We start from the raw sequence: 20,760 nt of genomic DNA, 5'->3' as shown, positions 1-20,760 counted from the left end.
CAATAATCTGGGTCCTCATTTTACCCACTCGGAAGGACGGAAGGCTGAGTCAACCTTGAGCCGGTCAGGATCAAACTTCCTGGCTGTGGACAGAGTTAGCCTGCAATACTGCATTCTAACCATTGTGCACCACAGATTCCTCCTTCCTTCCCTCCCTCCCTTCCTTTGCAAGCAATGGTACTTAGACTTATGTACCGCCTCATAGGGATTTCGCTCCCACCTCTAAGTGGTTTATTAGAATCAGCCTATTGCCCCCCAACAGTCCTCATTTTACCCACCTCAGAAGAATGTCAACCTTTGAAAAGCTGAGTCAACCTCATGTGAGTTTCTTCCCGTCTCCTACATTTTGTACTACGGTTTAATTGCATAATCGCTCCAGGGGACAGGAGGAAGAAGATGGAGAACTAATTAGATAGGAAACCGCAGTCAAAACACGGCATCTCCAAGCCAGTCTTTCCCAAGTATTTTTCCCAAAAGTTGGATTCATCCCATTCTGAGGAATCCTTGGTGCTTTCTGAGCTTGTTTTCTTGCAGACATTTCATTGCCCAACTAGGTAACATCATCAGTGCTAATAGAGAAAGGAGTTTGCTCTCATTTTATGGCATCCCGAGAACAAACCCCACTCATTACATCACTGATGAATTTACCTAGTTGGGAAAAGAAACATCTGCAAGAAAACAATCAAGCACAGGGAGCACTAAGGACCCCACAGTCCTCCTCCTCTTCCTCCTCCTCCTCCTCATCTCTGCAGACCCCACTCCCCTGTAGCACTGATGATGTTACCTAGTTGGGTAAAGAAATCCAATGCAAGAAAACAGCCAAGCACAGAGATAATCAAGAACCCCACAGCCCTCCTCCTCCGCCTCTCCCTCTAGGACTGATAATGTTACCTAGTTTGGTAATAAAATGTCTGGAAGTAACAACAGGCAGCATGAAGCCGAGTCCTTGTCCGATAATGCCCTTTTATTTAATTGACAGTGAATTCCTCTCCAGCAAAATCTTTCCTCTCCCACCGTCTTTCAAGTCAGTTCACAAACTACCGACCTTTATCAGGCTTGGAGAGTAGCCAGGCCCATATCTTTCAGACGCCGCAATGCAGTAATGGACTAATTGTTCTCCTGCAAACTCCACTCCAGTGGTGGGATTCAATTCATTTTTTACTAGCGGTTCTGTGGGCGTGGCTGAGTGGGTGTGGTGTGGCTTGGTGGGTGTGGCTTGGTGGGTGTGGCAGGGGAAGGATGCTGTAAAATCCCTATTTTCTCCCAATCAGCTGAGACTTGGGAGGCAGAGAATAGATGGGGCAGGGCCAGCCTGAGGTGGTATTTACCGGTTCTCCGAACTACTCAAAAGTTCCGCTGCCGGTTTGCCAGAAACTGGTCAGAACCTGCTGAATACCATCTCTGCACCCCTCCCCTTTTGCTCCTCCTTTATTCCCTATGGGAGGGGCCATTCACAGTCCACCTGTGGCCTTACTCCCACGTCACCCCCTGTTCGTTAGCTGTTCCCTTCGTCTGGCAACTCTGCACATGCGCACACTGGGAACAGGCTCCAGCTGTTTGTCTGCCTCACTGATGTCTGACTCCGAAGGCAGCTGATAACTGTCAGACGGCCCTGGCCCCCTCTCTGCCTCCGACACAGAGCCCTCCTCAGAGTCTGCCCCAGACTCCAGGACTGGCCCACGTTCCTCCCCAACCTCCTCACTGTCCGAATCTGCGGCCAACTCCGCTGGCAGGCCACAACACCCCTCATTTCAACCCTGAGCTACAAATATTATCTTTTTATCGGTCTCCCCCATTTTGTTGTGAGAGCTACAAAATGCTCTTTATTAATTCATCATTGGGATTCTCACAAATAAATTTATTTGTGAAGGATGTTATTGGACTTTAGGGTTGCAGTGCCCCTGTGTATATAAAAGATCTGCTGTATTTGTCTCCTTCTTTAATAGAGCATTGTGTAGTTCTTGCTTAATTTTGCCATTTGTTTGAAAGAAACCTGGGATCGTTGCCTTCTTTTTGTTTTTTGTTTTCCTCTTTTGTTCTTTTTCTTCCTTTCTTCCTTTTTCCTTTTTTTGTTTATATAATTGACCCTTTTTTCCTAACAGGCATATCTCTGGGAATTGGGCTGCTCACAACTTTATGTATGCAAACAAGCCATTGTAAACCAGGTTTTCCTAAGAGTAAGTATCGATTCCTCCAGCAAGGTTGTAAGTATTTTTAAAGCTTCCTTTTTACTCCGGAGACGGATACAAATTCTGGACAGAAATATAGAAGGTTGGTGTTGACTTGTGTTCTACCAGGCTATAAAATAGCATAGATTTATTCATTTTTCAGGCTTCCTTTTAAGGACAAGAGGGACGCGGTGGCTCAGTGGCTAAGGCGTGCGCTTGTCAATCAGAAAGGTCAGCCGTTTGGCGGTTCAAATCCCTAGCGCCGCGTAATGGAGTGGAATTCCCGTTACTTATCCCAGCTTTACCAACCCTAGCAGTTCGAAAGGACGTAAAAATGCAAGTAGAAACATAGGAACCACCTTTCGTGGGAAGATAACAGCGTTCCGTGCGCCTTCGGCGTTGAGTCATGGTGGCACATGACCACGGAGACGTCTTTGGACAGCGCTGGCTCTTCGGCTTTGGAACAGAGATGAGCACTGCCCCCTAGAGTCAGGACCGACTAGCACATATGGAGGGAACCTTTACCTTTAAGGAAATACTTACCTGGGACATTTTAGATGAACACATTGAGAAATTTAAACTTAATGCATGCAGACCACTGGATTATAGGTAGTCAACTTACAACCATTTATTTTATTGACAGTTCAAAGTTGCAACGGCACTTGACAAAGTGACTTATGACTGTTTCACTTTTACGACCGTTGCAGCATCCCACACGGTCAGAGGATCGAAATTCAGACGCTTGGCAACAGTCTCACATTTATGACGGTTGCAGTGCTCCGGGGTCACGTAATTCGCTTTTGTGACCTTCTGACAATGGAGGAGCCAAATTCACTTCACAATTGTGTCACTCAACTTCAATGATTCGTGTTAATGGTGGCAAGGAAGGTCGGTAAAATGGTGGGAACACTCACTTAACAACTGTCTTGTTTAGCAACATAAATTTTGGGCTCAGTTGTGGTCGTAACTCAGGATTACCTTTATTTCAATAAACTAATTTGATATATGAAATATATATATATATATATATGTATGTATGTATGCATGCATGCATATATATATATATCTATATATATATATATATATATAGATATATATATATATATAGAGAGAGAGAGAGAGAGAGAGCGGAGAGAGAGAGAGAGTGTCAGATTGTTCTAATGGTTAAGGTAACAGGCTAGAAAGCGGGAGGCCATGAGTTCTAGTCCTGCCTTAGGCGTGAAAGCCACCTGGGGTGAAGTTGGGTTCAGTCACTCTCTCTCAGTCCAACCCACCTCACAAGATTACCTTTGTGGGGAATATCAGAGGAGGCCGGTGTTTAGGATATGCTTGGTGCCTTGAGATAATTTGTAAAAAGAATAAACATGGGATACAAATTTCAGAGCATTCTGACAAGCCAGCAGCTTCTGGCACATCTACAGCAGTGGTGGGTTCCGGGCAGTATGCCCCGGTACGGGTGTACCGGTTGCTGCTGTGAGCAGCAGCCACTGTACCGGAACAGTGCTTTGGAGGGCCCCGCCCGCCGCCTTCGTTCCTTACCTGTTTCTAAGCTGGGCCATTTGTGCATATGCGTGCAGCGTACAGCGCCTGCACAACCCCTCCGGCAAGCAGTCAAGCATCGCACAGCAGTGAATGTGCATGCATGTGCAGCCCGCATGCCCGTGCTGGACACCCAGCCCCATCGCAGCGTACCGGTTGCGACGGGATCCGGAACCCACCACTGATCTATAGAGCATAGCATGGCCTATAAATATGACAGGAACTATTATTAAAATTGGTCTTCCGTTATTATTTACCGAGTAGGAGATTTAGATGTATCTGAACACGTTACTTATTTTAAGGAACACTAGTCGGTGAGGAAAGCACTTAAATGCCAGTTGAACCTGTTTATGCTGTTTTGACATTCTGTGTGGCATAGGGCAGAAAAAAAATCAATAAATACAATTAATATCAGAGAAATAGTCAAAGCATCCTAATGGCATCATCTGTAACTTTTTAAAATACTTTAAGCTGTTATATCTTTCCGTTAATGTGTGCGTGTGTGTGCATTTGTGTGTGTGTGTCAGTATCAGTGTAAATACCTAACACTGGTGGTCATCGATTTAAGGCCACAATTTCAGTCCAACATTTGCGTTGCTAAACAAGACAGTGGTTTAAGTGAATTTTCTCCTGTTTTTATGACCTTTCTTGCCACCATTTTTTAAAACGTTATTTATTTTATTTTTTAACTAAACATTCCATCTTCCATTAAACAGAGTGTCATCTGGGTACAAATATCTCCGTAGTAACAATTAGAATTTTCAACAGTATTAATTACACTGATATTGATTCTCTAACCTTACAATAGTAATAAGCATCATAAATCTATTCATTTCTCCTTCTTAACGTATCTTCTAATAAGAATATAATAATAATATTAAATATAATAATCTTAATAGTCATATTGGTGAGAATCATATTGTCTACGTCTCTATCTCAACATGTTTTCTATGGTTCACTGATCTCTATTTATTTCTGACTTCTGTTTTTATTTTCCAACCATTTATAAAATAGCTCCCATGTTATATATTTTTCGGAGTATAAGACGCACCTTTTCCCTCAAAAAAGAGGCTGAAAATCTGGGTGCGTCTTATACACTGAATACAGCATTTTTTTTTGGCCTCCTGAAACCCTGCCCCCTTCACCGAAATGGCTGTTATAGCTTTTAGGAGGCTTTCAGAGTGCTCCTGGGGGCTGGGGAGGGCAGAAATGAGCAAAAAACAGACCATTTTTTGCTCATTTTTGCCCCTCCATCCCGTAGGAGCACTATACAAGCCTCCTAAAGGCTATTCATGCCCCCCCTTTTTTAAAAAAAAACTGGGCTGTTTTTGGGAGGTCTGCAGAGTGCAAAAAAATTTGTTTTTAAATTTGCCTCTTCAAAACCTTGGTTTCAAAGTTTCAAAGTTTAATAACACTTGTATGCCGCCCAATCCCGTAGGACTCGGGCGGCCTACAATACAAATAAATCAAAAAAGGCATAGAGAAAAAGAAAAGATAGACTTAAAACACACCATGCACTATATTGTCAATAGCCCCAGGCTGCCAGAACAGCCAGGTTTTAGTGGCCTTACGGAAAGCTGAGAGAGTGGGAAGGGTCCGAATCTCTGCGGGGAGATCATTCCACAGGGCCGGAGCAGCTACAGAGAAAGACCTCCCCGAGTAGTCGCCAACCGGCATTGCCCGGTCGACGGTACCCGAAGGTAACGGGTCTTATTGGTGCGTCTTATACTCCGAAAAATACGATATTTACTTGTTCTTTTCCTTTATGGCAAGTGTTAGTCTATTCATTTCTGCACATTCTAATATTTTCCCAATCACATTCTCATCAGTAGGGATCTCTCAACTTTTCTAGTTTGGTGCAAATACAATTCTAGCTGCGGTTAATACGTTATAATTAAATATGCATTCCCTTTTCCCTAAGTTTCAGGCAAAATCTCCAGCAAAAATATTTCTGGTTTTAAGTCATTGTGCTGCTTTATCATCTTTTCCAGCCACATTTGTATTTTTGTCCAATATTTTTTTTGCTTCTGCACATGTCCACCATACGACCCACGTATCTGGTGGCATCTTTCTTGGCACAGTTGTTAAGTGCATCACTACAGTTGTTAAATTAATAAAACGGTTGTTAAGTTCATCTGATTTCCCCGTTGACTTTGTTGGTCCAAAGATTGCAAAAGGGGATATTGTACCAGCACGGAAAAAAAAGCGACTTACGGCTGGTTTTTCACTCTTACAACCATCGCAGCATCCCCATGGTCATGTGATCAAAATTCAGATGCTTGGAAACTGGCTTGCACTTATGACCGTTGCATTGTTCTTGGGCCACGTGTTCACCACTTGTAAACTTTCCAGCTGGCCCCCGACAAGCAAAGGCAATCCGCTTTGCTTAGCAACCGCAGCGATTCATTTAATAGGTGTAATGAATCACTTAATAACCACGGACGAAAATGGGGCAAAACTCCCTTATAAACTGCCTTGCTGGACTGCAGACATTCGGGGCTCAATTGTGATCGAGACCACCTGTATATTGTGAAGTAAAAATTCCAAGGACTTTTGTTGTTTTTAATTTTAATTTTTTAATTTTGATTGAAACCACATCTTCCATTAAACAGTGTGTCGTCTGGGTACAAACATTTTGTGCAAATAGTTTATACCAGTGTTTCTCAACCTTGGTGACTTTTAAGTCCACAGGACTTAAAGTCACCAAGGTTGGGAAAACTGATTTATACAATAACAATTACAATGTACAGCCATATCTAATATTTTATCTATCTTAACTTAATACTAATCCTAATACATACCATACCTAATACTATAACAATCCTCTTCTTCTTTAACTCGGTTAAAACATTTTCTCTGTTTCGCTCCTCTGCTTTTTTCCATTTTCATATTTTCTCTACCCATATTTCCCATATGTCATAATAATCAGATTGTTCCTTCTCTTTAATTTCAAGCGTTAACCTATTCATTTCTGCCCATTCTAATATTTTCCTCATCACCTTCTCCAGAGGGATCGCTTCATTTGTCCAATTTTGTGCAAATACAATCCCAGCTGCAATTATTAAGTGAATTATCAAATATACATTTTCTTTACTGTACGTTTCTGGTAAAGTCTCCTCCCCCCCAAAAAAATAATAATTCAGGTTTCAGATCAATATTTGTTGTTGTGGAGCTCAGAATTTTATTGAAATGGTTTGTTTTGGAAGACTATAACAGAATAACAGAATTGGAAGGGACTTTGGAGGTCTTCTAGTCCAACCCCTGCTCAAGGCAGGGTTCCTTATACCATCCCGGTCCAATGGAATCACGTGACTCCCTTTGCATCTTGGTTTAGCCCCGTGAGGCTACCGATTGACCTACATTTTCTAAATGTTCTCTTGCAGGAAAGGTGCTCCAGGCTACGATGTATGTGGCTGCTATTTTCCTGACGGGATCATCTGTTTTCATCTATTACACCTTCTACTCTCAGTCGCTTCATTACAGGTAACACAACACAGGTTCGATTCCCTGTATTGGTACAGGAAGTCCTCGACTTATGATGGACTCCCCCCCCCCAATGTACGGGGATCTATGTGTCAGGTTCCAAGTACCGTATTTTTCAGAGTATAAGATGCACTCCATCCCCTCTAAAACAGGGTGGAAATGTTGGTGCGTCTTATACACCGAATACGGCCATTTTTGGCCTCCCAAAACCCCACCCAGCGAATCGTGTTTTTTGCAAAAAACGAGGCATGCAACGGGTTTGGGAGGCCTGCAAATTGCTCCGGGGGCCAGGGAGGGCAAAAACAAGAGAAAATGGGCCCGTTTTTCACAAAAAATGGGGTGTTTTTTGCCCTCCCAAGCCCCCCAGGAGCACTCTGCAGGCCTCCCAAACTCCCTGCATGCTTCTTTTTCACAAAAAAACGGGGCGTGCAGAGGGTTTGGGAGGCCCACAGAGTGCTCCAGGGGTTTTGGAAGGCAAAGCTTGTGTTTTTAAATTTACCTCTTCATAATCTTGGTGTGTCTTATACTCCGGTGCATCTTATAGTCTGAAAAATATGGTAACAACCCAAAGCAATCAAAACTCTGAGGCCTAGCGTTCCTCAAAGCATAATTTTATTTGGGGTATCATATTGGCACAGCTGGTGAAAACCTGACTTTGAAGGACCCGGAGTTTTCCCCACCCAAATCAAAACCCAAAGTACTTGCCTCCCAGGTCACAGGTCTGTCAATGATCCAATCAGGTTGCAGTCCCAACTGGCTTTTGTCCACGCCCTTCCAACACTGGTAGAGCATCCTTGCTTTTGGCTATACATCAGAGGTGGTATTCAGTAGGTTCTGACCAGTTCTGGGAGAACCGGTAGCGGAAATTTTGAGTAGTTCAGAGAACAGGTAAATACCACCTCTGGCTGGCCCCGCCCCCACCTATTCTCTGCCTCCCGAGTCCCAGCTGATCGGGAGGGAATGGGGATTTTGCAGTATCCTTCCCTGCCATGCCCACAGAAGCAGTTGTAAACATTTTTGAATCCCACCACTGCTACACATCCCCCAGCTATCTCTACCCTCCCCAGCCCACACACACACAAACCTCACATTCCCAGCTCCACCCGGCTTTGCTGTGGCAGCCTTGAAGATGCTCCCAAAATGGCATCCGGGCTCACACTATGAGAGTTGGCCCCAGCTCATTTGCCACGGACAACTTCTGCGGGACAAGAGTTACATTAATGTTGTGGCCCAGCAGGAGCCATTGGAGCTGCCACCAGATTCCGACAGCGAGGGGCCCTAGTCACATGGTTGTGAAGTAAATCTGGCTTCCCCTGGACTTTGCTTATCTGAAGGTCGCAAAAGGGGGAAATCACGTGACCCCGGGACTCTGCCACCGTCATAAGTACGAGTCAGTTGCCAAGCGTCTGAATTTTGATCACGTGATCAGGGATGTTGCCAAGGTCTTAATTGTGACAAATGGTCATAAGCAGGGGTGAAGTTCAGCAGGTTCTGACGGTTCTGGAGAACCGGTAGCAGAAATTTTGAGTAGTTTGGAGAACCGGCAAATGCCACCTGTGGCTGGCCCCGCCCCCATCTATTCTCTGCCTCCTGAGTCTCAGCTGATCAGGAGAGAATGGGGATTTTGCAGTATCCTTCCCCTGCCACACCCCAAGCCACGCCCACAGAACCAGTAGTGAAAAAAGAAATGAATTTCACCACTGGTCATAAGTCACTGGTTTCAGTGGTGGTGTAACTTCGCATATCACTAAATGAACTGTTGTAAGTTGAGGACTGCCTGTATATGACGAAGCCAACAAAATCCAAAAGTGCATGAATCTGTGTGTCAGGTGTGCCTCCATCAATAATGAAGAAAGAAAACTCCATTGTATGTGGAATTAAAGATACTTATCCTGGTCATGAAGGGATAGCAGAACGAAAAGCAAGATCTGAGCCAAAAGGCACAAACAAGTACATATCAAACTTTTATCCAGCACCCTCCCCCCCCGTCACCCAATCCAATAACCAATCTGCAACCCCCTAAGGTGTCATGTGAGTTGCATCTTCAAAACTTCTCATTCAGTTGGTGAGACCCAACTTCCCCTCTGATAACTCCTCCAGCACCATAACTTTCCCATCCCAAATACCCACCCTCCCCGTTTCTATGGCAGCCAATAGCAAGCAAGCAAAATAGAGGCTGACACGGGGGTTTAACCTCTTTCCAGGCTGGGTTTTGTATCCCAGTTACCCTAATCCTCCGCTGTTTTTATGGTTTCTCTTCAAAGCTTGATCCTCTTAACTCCGACGGTGGATTTTCTGAACTTCTGGGAGGTGCTCTGGATTGTGGGCGTCACAGATTTCGTTTTGAAGTTTGTCTTCATGAGCCTGAAATGCGCCGTTCTCCTGCTGCCTTGTTTTATCATGTCTCTTAAATCCAAGGTAAAACGCACTCTTTTAATTTGATTTTAATTTAGCTGTCCTTGTTCTGAGCGAGGCTTCCCCAAACCACGAAGCAGATTTCTTGTCCCGACAAAAAAACCCTTTTGATTAATTGACTGTGAATTCTGCTCATTGACATCCAGCAAAGTCTTTCAAGGGAGGATTGACAGTCACAGACCTTATCTGGCTTGGAGAGCTGCCAGGCCGATATCTGCAAAACTTAGCAAGGAGCCTCGGAGAGTCACGAACTAATTAAGGGAACTAATTGTCTCCTGCAAAGTCCACTTCCCTTTCGCTCCTCTTTTATTTCCTATGGAGGGGCCTTCATCGTCCACCTGTGGCCTTACCCAAGTCGACCCCTTCTTTAGCTGTTCCCTTCACCTGGCAACTCTGCGCATGCGCACACTGGGAACAGGCTCCAGCTGTTCTTCTGCCCCATTGATATCCGACTCTGAAGGCAGCTGATAACTGGTCAGATGGCCCTGGCCCCCTCTCTGCCTCTGGCACAGAGCCCTCCTCAGAGCCTTCCCCAGACTCCAGGACTGGCCCATCTTCCTCCCCAACTTCCTCACTGTCTGAATCTGCCACCAGCTCTGCTGGCAGGCCACAACAGTTGTGCTGCTTTTAGCGAGACCAGGTTTTGCTGCCTTAACTCATTGCCAAGAATGCAGATATTGCCTTGGAACTGAGGGGTGCATTTGAAAGGGGCCATGCAGGTGAATCCTTGACTTACAACCACTATTGAGTCCAAAATGTCTGTTGCTAAGTGAGAACATTTTTAAGGAAGCTTTGGCCCGTTTTGTGACTTTTCTTGCCAGAGTTGTTAAGTGGATCATGCATTTGTTATGGTTGTGAAGTGAATTTGGCTTCTCCGCTGCTCACCAAAAGGTCACAAAAGTCGATCAACACACACACACACACACACACACACACACACACACACAGGACAGTGCAACATCATAAATACGAGCCAGTTGCCCAGCTTCTGAATTTTGATCACACAACTTTTGGAATACTGCAACAGTCGTAACTCTGAAAAATGGTCATACTTCTTTTCAGTGCTATTGTAACTTTGTACTGGAAAGGGGGGGGGATTTATCCCCCTAATCCCCCCATTGGTGACTTAAATTCTGATTTCAAAAAAATCACTGCTTTGACACTCTTCTTTTTGTGTCTTGAAAATACTTAGCAACCTGCTATAAAACAGGAGGACACGATTGAGCCCCAAATTTCCCTTGCTAAGATGGCTGTGAAGTTTGCCCCGTTTTATGCCCTCCTTTGCCGCATTCGTTAAGCCAATCACTGCAGCTGTTAAGTGAATCATAGGGTTGTTAAGCGAATCTGGCTTCGCCCATTGAGTTTCTTATCAAAAGCCACCTGGGAAGGTTGCACATGGTGATCCTATGACCCCGGGACACGGCAGCTGTCATAAGTATGAGTCAGTTGCCAAGTGCTGGAATTTTGATCGTGTGACCATGGGGTACTGGGATGGTTGTGTTTAAGAGCTGACCAGTTCCTACGGTGATGTAATGCTGGGAATGAGTCAGCAAGGTTTTTGGGCTGATGTCACTTTAAGAGCCTGTAATAAGAAGAGGCCCTGTTGTGGCGTATCTCTCTCCATCTGTGCTTCTGTGCTGTAATTTGCTGATTGCTGTTTGTTTGAGGTCTGACTAAAGTACATGTATGTATATATCTTTGTAGATAAAACCACTATTTAAATACAAACCTCTGTTTACTGTATTTGCTCCTGGGTTACCCCAGTAGTCACACTGGTTGTCAGTGCGGAGAACGGTTCTAAGTCCCTTTTTAAAGTGCCGTCGTAACTTTGAATGGTCACTAAATGAACCGTTGTAAGTCGAGGACTAACTGCATTGCATGAATTCTAATGTTCGTCTTTGTTCTGTTTCCCTTGTTTTCTACAGGGTTACTGGTATATGCTGTTGGAAGAGCTTTGCCAGAGCTATTCTAAAGTGGTTCCCCCTGTGTGGTTTCGATATCTGGTTGGCTTAAGGGAATCGGACGGTAGCATCGGGTGGAGTTTTGGCATCTTGCTGGCTCTGCTGTATCTTATCCTAAAGGTAAACATTGGTTGCCTTCCGAGTGTCTTACCCTCAAAAGAATGGAGTCACAGTGGGAGCAGTTTGCAGGTAGTCCTTGAGGGGGATCTTGGAGTCCTAGTGGACAACCATTTAAACAGGAGCCAGCCGTGTGCAGCAGCTGCCAAAAAAGCCAACACAGTTCTAGGCCGCATAAACAGAGGGATAGAATCAAGATCACGTGAAGGGTTAATACCACTTTATAAGGCCTTGGTAAGGCCACACTTGGAAAACTGCGTTCAGTTTTGGTCGCCACGATGTAGAAAAGATGTGGAGACTCTAGAAAGAGGGCAGAGAAGAACAAGAAAGAGGATTAGGGGACTGGAGACTAAAAGGAACGGTTGCAGGAACTGGGTATGTCTTGTTTAATGAAAAGAAGGACCAGGGGAGACAGGATAGCAGTATATTCCAATATCTCAGGGTTTGCCACAAAGAAGAGGGAGTCAAACTATTCTCCAAGGCACCTGCGGGTAGAACAAGAAGCAATGGGTGGAAACTAATCAAGGAAAGAAAGAAGCCAACACAGTTCTAGGCTGCATAAACAGAGGGATAGAATCAAGATCATGTGAATTGTTAATACCACTTTATAAGGCCTTGGTAAGGCCACACTTGGAATCCTGCATTCAGTTTTTGGTCACCACGATGTAGAAAAGATGCGGAGACTCTAGAAAGAGTGCAGTGAAGAGCAATAAAGATGATTAGGGGACTGGAGGCTAAAGCATATGAAGAACAGTTGCAGGAACTGGGCAGGTCCAGTTTAATGAAAAGAAGGACTAGGGGAGAAATGATAGCCGTCTTCCTATATCTCAGGGGCTGCCACAAAGAAGAGGGATATTGGCTTCTTCTGCGGCTTCCAAACCCTTGAAATCTTCCAGAGCTGGGGCAGAGAGTCTTCTGGCAGTGGCCACTCTGGGAGTGCATTTCCTGCTCTGTGGTTGTGGCTGGCTGCCAGAAGACTCTCTGCCCCAGTGACAGACTTGGTGCTTTAGAAGCCACAGTGCTGGGATGGTGGCAGCACCGGCCGGCCTGGCCCTGCAGGGAGAGCTGGCCCAGGCCGTGGTGAGGCTGGGAAGTGCGCGAGTGGGAGGTGGAACAGGTGCTCGCGCAACTCCCTCCAGCTGGGCAGAGCGGCACTCACCAACCCAGCGGTATCCCGAAGGCGGCAAGCCGTGCGAGCACCTCCCCCCCCCGACTCCTGCGGCTTGGCGCCTTCTGCATACCGCTGGGAGTGCCGTTCTGCCTGGCTGGAGAGGAGGGTTGCCGGGCAGCTGCTCATGAGCATGGTCACCTCATGGCTGCTGTGTTGCGCTATTTTGTAACCCCAAAACAATAAGCCCTCCCCCCAATAATAAGGCCAAGGCCATATTTTGGGGTGAAAAGAAAATAAGAATTGTTGTATTTTTGGGGAAACACGGTAGCTTCATAGTTAAGAGCTTCAGTTCTTCCAAAAAATCCTTTAAGTCTGAAAAACCAAGTGAACTATTAGAATACAATAATACAATACAATATCAGATTTGGAAGTGACCTTGGAGGTCTTCTAGTCCAACTCCCTGCCTAGGCAGGGAACCCTATACCGTTTCAGACAAAGGGCTATCCAACATCTTCTTAAAGACTTCCAGTGTTGGGGCATTCACAACCTCTGGAGGCAACTTCTGTTCCACTTAATTAATTGTCAGGAAATTTCTCCTCAGTTCTGAGTTGCTTTCTCCTTCATTAGTTTCCACCCATTGCTTCTTGTCCTGCCTTTAGGTGCTTTGGAGAAGTTTGACTCCCTCTTTGTGGCAGCTCCTGAGATATTGGAAGACTGCTATCATGTCTCCCGTAGTCCTTCTTTCATTAAACTAGGCATACCCAGTTCCTGCAACCGTTCCTCATATGTTTTAGCCTCCAGTTCCCTAATCATTTTTGTTGCTCTTCTCTGCACTCTTTCTAGAGTCTCCACATCCTTTTTAAATTGTGGCAACCAAAACTGGATGCCGTATTCCAAGTGTGGCCTTACCAAGGCCTTATAAAGTGGCATTAACCCTTCATGTGATCTTGATTCCATCCCTCTGTTGATGCAGCCTAGAACTGTGTTGGCTTTTTTGACAGCTGCTGCATGCGGCTGGCTCCCATTTGAATGGTTGCCCACTAGGACTCCAAGATCCCTCTCACAGTTACTACTGTTGAGCAAGGTACCACCTATACTGTACCTGTGCATTTCGTTTTCTTGCCTATATGTAGAACCTTACTCTATTATTACAGGACAAACCATAATTTTTTTTCTCATTTGTTTTTCAGCTTTTGAGTTTTTTACACAGCTAAAAAACTTCAGAAGGGTCTTACGGATATTTTTACACGGCCGGTGAGTATTTGTATGCTCCAAGGAGAATTACAGATAATCCTGACTTACGACCACCACTGAGTCCAATTTCTTTCTTTCTTTCTTTTTTCTTTCTTCTTTCTTTTTTTCTTTCTTTCTTTCTTTCTTTCTTTCTTTCTTTCTTTGCTAAGACAGCTGTGAAGTGAGCTTTGCTCCATTTTACAACCATTTCTTGCCACAGTTGTTAAGTGAATCACGGTGGTTCTTAAAGTTAGTAACATGGTTGTTAAGTGAATCTGCTTTCCCCACTGACTGCTTGTCAGAAGGTTGCAAAATATCATCATAAATACATGTCAAATATCTGAATTTTGCTCACATGACCATGCTGTCATAAGTGTGAAAAACGGCATCATCAGTCACTTTTTTCAGTGCTGTTGTAACAATGATGACTAAACAAATAGTTGTAAGTTGTGGACAACCTGTATGATCTGCAAAAGAATGAGTCTCAAGCTTAATAGGAATTCAGAAATGAATCTGTTTATTTCAATAACAGATTAAAGAGTTAATTCAGTGAGTCATTCATATTACATTGTTTCTCTGTTTGGAAGGCATCGCTGGGCAGACATTCAGGAGACCCGAAAAAAGGGGGGATTTCTTTTTCCCTGGGGCGGAGAGTGAGATGTCTGACCTTAGAATATCACCTTAACCCAATAAACATCTTTGATAAACTGAGTCCCTAGTCTGAATAAGTGGGGTAGCTACAGAATAACACTAGAGCTGGCAGAAGAAGGTATCGGTCATCAACAAACATGTAGAGGTAACCCACATTTACACACCATTCAAAAGACAAAACCTAGGGGGAAAAAAACCCAAAGGATTGGAACATCCCTCCAGGCAATGTTCAGATAAGCAGGGATTAATGCCAGACAAACCTAAGCATGGAATCACCAAGGAGAAAACAAAGGATCCCAATAGTTGCCAGCTTCTTTCTTAACCAGGACTCTGGTCGCAGGAGAGAGCTGAAACACAGCATGTGTCTCTGTGCAATACTCAGAATTTTAATTGTTTGCTATTATAGTTAGCTTCTGCGGGATGGGTGGCTGTATCAATGCAATGAGTAAATCAATCAATCGAAAAAGCTATACAGCAAAGTTCAGATGGAGCAAGTCCTTCCAACAACTGCTTTCACGCCTCTTTAAACATCACCCTCTAAGTACATTTTGAGCAACAGACATAATGTCAGCGTTCCAAATATCATCCAAAATTAAATCAGAGTCCAAGGCAAAGTATTGCTCTAAGTTCCAATTTATTAAGAGAGACATGTTGGCACATCTGTGGAAAACCCGAATCTGAAAGCTTCCTGGGTTTCCCACCCAGTTGAAAGTTCATGATCTTGCCCCCACACCCACAAGTTCATCACATGGTCCAATCTTCTATTGTCACACTGGCAGTTCCACCCATCCAGTTCTGGTCAGGTCCAGAAATGCAGAGACAAAGGATGACCTTGGGCTTCTAGAAAGGAATTTTTTATTTTGACAACAACACAGTCGTCTACTTACTATTCCCCCTCCCAATTCCCCACTAATGAAACAGCATAGTAAAGAAAGAGTGTGTGTCAGCGTTCCAAATATCATGCAGAATTAAATCGGAGTCAAAGGCAAAACTATGCTTAAAGTTCCAATTTAATAAGGCAGGCCATGTTGGCATCATGCTATGGAATCCCAATTCTAGAAGTTACATCAGGATCCCACCCAGTTAAAAGTTCATGATCTTGTCCCCACACCCACAGTCCATCACATGGTCCAATCTTCTTCTTCCACACTAGGACCTACGCCCAACTGCTTCCGATCCGGTGCAAAGGTTTGGGAGACAAAAGATGACTTTGAGCTTCTAGGAAGGAATTTTTTATTTTGAAAACAACACATTCTACCCCTTGTTAAATCCCCCACCCTAATGAGAGTGTGGCAGGCCAAAGATCCTCAAAGGAATATGACTGCAGGCCTGACACATACATTATCTATAACCATGATTTTAAAAAATCAAAAGTTCTGTCTCAAAAATAATAGATACCAACTATTACATTAGTATTTATAATCCTATAAAACATGGCACAAAGAACCGCAACCATTGGGACAGAATTAACGCCAGTTCTTGTGGCGTTCTCGTGGCTCTCTGAGCTTGGTGGTTTTCTTGCAGACGTTTCATTACCAAACTAGGTAACCTCATCAGTGCAAGGGAGTGCGGGGTTTGGGGTTTGTTTAGAATAGCTTGACCTGATAGTTTTGCTGAAGGTGAAATTCTCTCTGAGCTTGGTGGTTTTCTTGCAGACGTTTCATTACCAAACCAGCTAACATCATCAGTGCTAGAAAGGAGTGGAACGTGAGGAAGAGGAAGGATGTGGAATCTTGGTGCTCTCTGAGTTTGGTGGTTTTCTTGCAGACGTTTCATTACCAAACTAGCTAACATCATCAGTGCTAGTAGTTGGCGACTGAAAGTCTTACCTTTTTATATGTATAAAATTAATCATATCCATCTGTTGCTTTGGAAAAGTCCAAATATCTACGAGCCAAATCCTTGGAGCCTTTTCTGATCTTTGTCCAGGAAGATCCGCTCTGCATTTTTTTAAAAAATAAACGCTGCAAAACAATCCAAAAATAAATCTGGGCTTACGGTGAACAGACGAGCAGGATGTCTCTGGGTCAGAACTGCAAACTAAAAACCTCTAAAGGAGAATATCTGTAGCTGAAGGTTGAAATGAGGGCACCTTGGTGATCTCAGAGCTTGGTGGTTTTCTTGCAGACGTCTCATTACCCAAACTAGGTAACATCATCAGTGCTAGAAGGGAGTGGGGTTTTGCACTGATGATGTTAACCTAGTTTGGTAGTGAAACATCTGGAAGAAAACAACCAGGCTCAAAAAGCACCAAGGACCCCTAAATACTCTCTCTATTCTCCAGCGCCTCTGACATAATTTCACCCTCTTCCTCCTCCTCCTCGCTTTGCAGAGCTACGGCGTGGTGGCCAGCAAGAGGCAGCGTGCCGAAGCAGACGATCTTTGTGCCATTTGTCAAGCTGAGTTTCAGAAGCCAGTTGTCCTCCTCTGCCAGGTAACACTCACCTGTCAAATCCTTGCAAGCCACACCCTGCACTGAAGTTTGCGTGCACCGTTTTCATTGTAACCGCACTTCCGTAACAAATGAGATCTTCAGCTCCTTAATGTCTGTGGATATCCTCTGTCATATCCAAGTCACGACTGTCCCAAAGGTGCTTTTTCAAGAGGAAACTGGACTTTCTGGTTTTTCCTGGAAGATGTTTCCCTTCTCCTCCAAGAAAGCTTCTCCAGCTCTGACTGGATGGTGGGGAAGGGAAGGATTTGTACTCCTTGCAGACAGCTGGGTCATTTGCATCCTTTTGAGAGAGTCGTTGAGGCCACTTGGAGGTTTATCTCTGTCCTCAGGGTCACCTGAGTGGTGCAAATGGGTGTGGAGCCTTCTTGGAACTGCTGAAAGGTGTTGTGGGCTGGAGATAGATGATGTCATATCCCTCCCCCTCTGTTGAGGCAGGGCTCTTCAATTTGGACATAGATGGCCTCTTCGACTTCTCTTTCAAACCAGACTCTGAGGACACAAACCTCCAAGTGGCCTCAACGACTCTCCAAAGAATGCAAATAACCAGCTGTCTGCAAGGAGCATCTCCAGTCTACAGCACAGTCCTTTTAGCAGTTCCAAAAAGGTTCCGCATTCATTTGCTCTACTCAGGTGCCCCCAAGGACATAGACAAATGTCCAAGTGGGCTCAACAATGCTCTAAAGGAATGCAAATGAACCAGTTCTGTCTGCAAGGAACATAAATCCTTCCATTCCCCATCATCCAGTCAGAGCAGATGAAGCTTCAAGTGGCCTCAATGACTCTCTAAAGGGATGCAAATGACCAGCTGTCTGCAAAGAATATAAATCCTTCTTTTCCCCACCATCCAATCAGAGCTGAAGAAGCTTCAGCGAAACGTCTTCAAAGAAAAACAGAGAAAGTCCGGTTGCCTCTTGAAAAAAAGCACCTTTGGGACATCATCCACTGGGTTATTTAATCCATCCTGCAAATATTGGGAGATTCTCTCAAGTCTGCATGTTTGACCTTAAAAGTATTCTAACTGGTGCATAAGCATTACCAGATCTGAAACTAAGTTTTAAGACAAAGTAGAAGAATCTGAAAGATTTTTTGGGTCCCGTTAAAGGTAACTCTCGACTTGCAACCCTAATGGAGTCTGTTGTTATGGTTAGAAGTCGTGACGGTTGTAAAGTGGCCCGTCACCTGACCATGCTGATTTTACACCACCCTTTTTTTAAAGACGGCTGTTAAGTGAATCACCATGGTTGTTCAGTGGGTGCTGTGTGATTGTTTGGCATGGGATGTTTTTGCCCCAAAACAGAAGTAAACACTGATGTTGCCCAAAAACATAAATCATGGTCGCGACTGTGGGACACTGCAAACCATGCCTGAAATGTGGTCATGTCACTGCAGGGGGTGGGGGGAGAGACCAGCTGTTGTAACTTCGGAGTTTGGTCGTAAGCACCTTTCGGGGGAATCTGCCGTACCTTCCAACTGTTGCTAAGTGACTGGTCATAGGAAGTTCAGAATAATGGCAGAGAGACTTTGTGACCCAGGATGGTTTTCGACACAACAGAAACAACAGAGTTGGGAGGGATCTTGGAGGTCTTCTAGTCCAACCCCTGCTCAAGCAGGAACCCCTAACCAGCGATGGCGAATCTTTTTTTGGCTCGTGTGCCATAAGGGGGGGAGCGCAGGGGGGGGGGTCGTGCGTGGGTGTGCTGCACCCATAATGCAACGCCCGACAACCCCCAGTGCGCATGCGCGCATGAGAGGCTCTTCCCCCCATTTTTTGCATGTTTTTTCGCCCCCCAGGCTCCAGAGGCTTTATAGGAGCTTGGGGAGAGTGAAAACAGCCTCCCCCCCCCCTCCAGAGGCTTTAGGGACCCTTTTTCCCTGAAGCCTCCAGTGGGCAAAAAAGGACCCTACGAGCAAACCGGAAGTAGGGTCATTTTTAGTCCTCCGGAGGCTTCAGGGAAGCCTCATGAAGGTCCCTGAAGCCTCTGGAGGGCTTTAACCGGCCCCACGAGCAAACTGGAAGTCCATTCCCGAACTTCCAGTTCGCCCTTAGGGCCATTTTTTTGCGCTCCGGGGGCTTCAGGGAAGCTTCTGAAGCCTCCGGATGGCCTCGGGGAGGGGGCTCTTTTTGCCCTCCCCAGGCTCCTATAAAGCCTCTGGAGCCTGGGGAGGGCAAAAAATGACTTAAAAAAAAGCTGAACTCAGCTGGCCAGCACGCGCATTTGCGCTGGCCAGCTGACAAAGGCAACGCATCGCCATAGGTTCACCATCCGGCTCTACACCATTTCAGACAAATGGTGGTCCGATCTCTTTGACAGAATAGAAGAGTTGGAAGGGACCTTGGAGGTCTTCTAGTCCAACCCCTTGCTGAAGCAGGAAACCTACACCATTTCAGGCAAATGGTTGTCTGATCTCTTTGACAAATCTCTTGGACAGAATAGAATAGAATAAAATAGAATAGAATAACACAGTTGGAAGGGACCTTGGAGGTCTTCTAGTCCAACCCCCTGCTTAGGCAGGAACTCTGGAGCACTTTAAGAACAAATGGTTATCCAACATCTTTGAAAACCCTCCAGTGATGGAGCACCCAGTTTCTAGAGGCAAGTAGTTCCACCGTTAATTGTTCTGTCAGAGTTGAAGAAGCATTTTGATGAGAAGCAAACATCTTCAAAGGAAAAAAAAACCCAGAAAGTCCCAGTTGCATCTTGGGGGAAAAAAGGCACCTTTGCGTCATATTCTCCTGACTTTGCATGCTCCTCTAACTAAAGCAATCCCTTCTCTTCCCAGCACGTCTTTTGTGACGACTGCATCGCTCGTGGCTGACCGGGAGAAGACCTGTCCCCCGTGTCGAAACAGTCTCTCCACTCACGTCAACAGTGGTACGACGGCGCAACCTCTGCCCGATTGCAACTCTATTAAAGCAAGCTAAAAATAAAAGTGGCCTTGTGCTTCACAGTATGGACTCATTTGAACGTCAGGCGTCGTGTTGTTGTAGAGGACAATGGCTGGAAGGAAAGAGGGAGGCAGAAGGAATAATGCCTTGTCCTCTCCACTCGACTGTGTGGAATGCGTTCAGATTATCACAGCCCCATATCCTCCTTAATTTTCCACACGGAATTAACCCCCGTTTCAAGGCTGCTTCTGGAAATCCCCAAATTTCTGAGTATTTTTTTACAATCACTAGTCTACCAAACTCAGCAATGGGAGACCTTTTTACTGCTTCCAGTGTTAACATCTGGCGTGTGCAAAACTTGTAAGATTTTTAGGTACAAAATCCACCTCGTAGGATTTGCCGTTGTCAGGATGCTTCTAACCATTGTACCTGGCCGTCGCGTGGCGAGACTCATGGAATCAGTTTCGGCTTCCATGAACGTAAATCTCAATTTTCAATTATGCAAATCTGGATGGACGTTTTTTACATTTTCTAAGTCCGAATTTTAAAAGAACAAAAGTTTTGGCCTCTATTTTGTCATAAGCAGCTAGATTTTACTAAAGAGGAAAGCTGTTATTTTAGCGATACTTTTAAAAAAATGTAGCCTATGGTTGGTGAAAATAAATGCAGTTTGAATCGGTCAGCCCTGCAATTTTTTTGTGTTAAACCTTTTGACATGTTTACAACTCATTTTTTTCCCA

At 44.8% G+C, this 20,760-nt stretch overlaps 1 protein-coding gene across 1 annotated transcript; it reads left to right on the top strand.

Moving 5' to 3' along the window:
- Positions 1 to 287: 287 nt before the first annotated feature.
- On the top strand, positions 288 to 19,945 carry LOC116507801 (E3 ubiquitin-protein ligase RNFT1-like). Its single transcript, XM_032216132.1, is given in 9 exon segments — positions 288 to 320; positions 2,103 to 2,177; positions 7,091 to 7,124; positions 7,127 to 7,190; positions 9,455 to 9,608; positions 11,531 to 11,686; positions 13,985 to 14,048; positions 17,011 to 17,112; positions 19,915 to 19,945. Coding segments are annotated over 7 exon segments (540 nt in total). The 3' UTR covers positions 14,009 to 14,048; positions 17,011 to 17,112; positions 19,915 to 19,945.
- Positions 19,946 to 20,760: the final 815 nt, after the last annotated feature.

Source organism: Thamnophis elegans, chromosome 4 (assembly GCF_009769535.1).
Source record: "Thamnophis elegans isolate rThaEle1 chromosome 4, rThaEle1.pri, whole genome shotgun sequence".
Classification (NCBI taxonomy): Eukaryota; Metazoa; Chordata; class Lepidosauria; order Squamata; family Colubridae; genus Thamnophis; species Thamnophis elegans.
Note: the sequence above shows the minus strand (reverse complement) of the source record. Positions and strands in the feature narration are given on the sequence as shown.